The sequence below is a fragment of the Cebus imitator genome, unplaced genomic scaffold, assembly GCF_001604975.1.
Source record: "Cebus imitator isolate Cc_AM_T3 unplaced genomic scaffold, Cebus_imitator-1.0 Scaffold552, whole genome shotgun sequence".
Classification (NCBI taxonomy): domain Eukaryota; kingdom Metazoa; phylum Chordata; class Mammalia; order Primates; family Cebidae; genus Cebus; species Cebus imitator.
In genome coordinates, this window is record NW_016107867.1 from 1,134,847 (window position 1) to 1,137,941 (window position 3,095).

The 3,095-nt window shown below is 48.9% G+C and overlaps 1 protein-coding gene and 1 non-coding gene across 2 annotated transcripts in view; one reads left to right on the top strand and one right to left on the bottom strand.

The window, feature by feature from the left end:
- ITGAL (integrin subunit alpha L) overlaps positions 1 to 3,095 on the bottom strand; it is a 51,365-nt gene that overhangs the window by 38,468 nt on the left and 9,802 nt on the right. The window contains 4 exon segments of the mRNA XM_017515470.1: positions 215 to 253; positions 256 to 361; positions 524 to 656; positions 2,886 to 3,031. Of these exon segments, the coding sequence (XP_017370959.1) occupies positions 215 to 253; positions 256 to 361; positions 524 to 656; positions 2,886 to 3,031 (424 nt within the window).
- On the top strand, positions 1,289 to 1,353 carry LOC119469035. Its single transcript, XR_005197857.1, has one exon. It is a non-coding gene; the product is annotated as a U7 small nuclear RNA (small nuclear RNA).

A 3,095-nucleotide genomic window follows, 5' to 3' on the forward strand; every position in this document is an offset into this window, starting at 1 on the left:
CCTCAGGTGATCCACCCACCTTGGCCTCCCAAAGTGCTGAGATTACAGGCGTGAGCCACCACACTGGTCTCAAATTCCTAAGCTCAATCAATCCATCTGCCTCGGCCTCCCAAGGTGCTGGGAATACAGCCGTGAGCCACCGAGCACCGGCTTGATGTCCCAGGGGAATTTCTGTATGCACCTCCCGACCCCTCTCCCAGGGCCTGCCACTCACCCTCAATGACATAGATCTTCTTCTGCAGCTCGGTGAATCTTTCAGCTTCTCAAATGTGTTCAGAATCTTCATAAATTCTCCCGCAGGTTTTGAGGGAAATTTGTGGAGTGTTTCCTGACTCTCCTTGGTCTGAAAATTCTTTCCAATCTGTGAGGGAGTGGAGAATGAGGAGCTGGCATTCCTCCAAACCTCAGTCCAGTTTCCTATTATGTTCACAAGAGCCTGGCCCCAGGGAGAAAGGGGTCTGGGGTTCGGGAAGAGGAGAGGGAAGGTGAGATGCACAAAGAAGCCGGGGCCCGGGGCCCATACCCCAATGATGTAGCGGATGATGTCTTTGGCTGCATCGATGTTGCCATTGTCGGTGGCTTCCCCATCTGTGATGATGACGAGCACTTTGGTGGCATCTGGCCGGGCCCCCAGCTCCTCCCGGAACACCTCTTTCCTATGTCCAGGAAAGGAGGAGGTGAGAGACTCCCTCAAACCAGGGCCTGAGGTCTCCTTCCCCACCTGCTCATCAAGTCACCGCTGTACTGGTTATGAAAAAGGCCTTCCCGCCTCTCCCAGGCCGGGATTCCAAGCCTGCAGCGGTCACCTCTGAACCTTCTTGCTGCCATCCCTCTCCCTCTGGACCAGTGATCCTCACACTGCAGCCTGGGCAGCCCAGAGGGTGTCCCAGCCGGAGCCCATGGTCAGGAGAACGAGGCTTTGTGAGGAATGACTCTGGCCTTCCTACCCTCCATTGCAACCACACGGCCACCGCTCTTCAATCAGTTATAGATGTTGATCCAGGTGAGAATTCAATGAGGAAGAGAGAGTCCTATAGCTGAAGAAAACTGGAGAGTCACTCTTCCAGAGCAAGCTTTCCCCGCACCTCCTTGGCCTTCCCATGGTTCCCAGGCTGCCTGCGGATCTTTACTGTAGCAGTGAACCTAGTGAATTACCGTGACTTTTTTCTCTGTCACTTTCCCCCCTAAATCGTGAGTTCCTCAAGGAAAGGATCATGTTGGATTTGTTGCTGTGTCTCTGGCTCCCAGTACAGAGGAGGTGCTTGTGCATGTGAGATGAAGGGAGAACTAGTGTTACAGCTGTTTTAGAATTTGTCTAGCAGGTGTTCTGTTTCTTGCTGAAAATCATCCCCACCCCAAAAATAAAAATAATAAAATAATAATAATAAAGAAGGGAGAACTAACACCAGATGGGCCAAGGCTAAAAATTTCTGCCTTGGGAGTTCCAGACAAGCCTGGGTGACATAGCGAGACCCCAACTCTACAAAGATGAAAACAATTAGCCAGGTGTGGTGATATGTGATTATATGCTAACTACTCAGGAGCATGAGGCAGGAGGATTGCTTGGGCCCAGGAGTTTGAGACTGCAGTGAGCTAGGATCATGCCACTGCACTCCAGTCTTGAGTTTAAAAAAAAGAAAAAGAAAATCCCTGCCTTGCCCACAGCCTACCTTTGAGCAAGTTGGGTTGGGCATAGCTCTTACTGCAACAGCAACGCAGGGTGAACCATCTCACCCACGAACACCTGCTATCAAGACCTCTAGTTCCTTCTTGGATGCAAAATGCTTCTCCAGTCTCCATCCGCACACACGGGCCTATCTCAGGTCCTGTTCGTGGATTTCCACTCTGGTTTAAACAACCGTTATCTCTCATCTGGACTTTTCAGTAACCTCGTAACTGGTCCCATCGCTTTCACCGCCCTTGCCCCCTCTACAGTCTAATATCCACCCTGCAGCCAGAGGGATCTTTTAAAAAACATAAATCAGATCATCACTCCTCTACTCAAAACCTCTAATGACTTCTCTTCTTACTTAGAGGAAGGCCAAAGCCCTCACTATGGCCTCCAAGTCACTAACCCATCCAACCCTCAAGATCTCCCTGACCTCATCGCCTACTATGTTCCCCTCTCACTTATTTCTCTCCAGCCACACTGGTGTCCTGGTTCTTCTTTTTAAATTAAAAAAAAATTTTTTTTTTAGAGATAGGGTCTTGCTCCGTTGCCCAGGCTGTAGTACAATAGTGTGATCATAGCTTACTGCAGCTTCGAACTCCTGGGCTCAGGGGCCAGGCGTGGTGACTCACACCTGTAATCCCAGAATTTTGGGAGGCTGAGGCGGGTGGATCAACTCAGGTCAAGGGTTTGAGACCAGCCTGGCCAACATGGGAAAACCCTATCTCTACTAAAAATACAAAAAAACTAGCCAGGCATGGTGGCACAGGCCTGTAATCCCAGCTACTTGGGAGGCTGAGGCAGGAGAATGGCTAGAACCTGAGAAGTGGAGGTTGCGGTGAGCTGAGATGGTGCCATTGCACTCCAGCCTGGGCAACAAGAGCAAAACAAAACTCCATCTCAAAACAACAACAACAAAAAAAACCCAAATAAATAAAAAAACAAAAAATCTTGGGCCCAAGAGATCCTCTGGCCTCAGCTTCCCAAAGCACTGGGATTACAGATCACGCACCTGGCTTAGACTTTCTCTTTTGGATTTAGTTAGTACAAAGTGGACTTCTGTTACGTACAACCAAAAGAAGCTGCAGTAAAATTGTTCCACTTTAATTCAGACAATAAACTGCCCCTTGCTGTACCTACCTACTGAGTTCCCATGCCCTACAGCTAGAAGGAGTCAGGTAACCGAGAATGCGCTCTCCTGCAAAAGGGAACTCACGCGACATAGTTGATGGCACCAAAGGTGTTGGTCAACAGCAACATGTGCTCTACATGCCTCAGCAGAGCGTCAGGGTCCTTCTGTTTAAGGTAATCTAAGAAATTAAATTCCGTTTTGTAGCTTGTGGAAAATTGAACAGCAGCAAACTAGAAAAGGAAGGAAGAAATGATATGCAGTTACATATCTCTTTCCATTTATCTGTTCCAAACT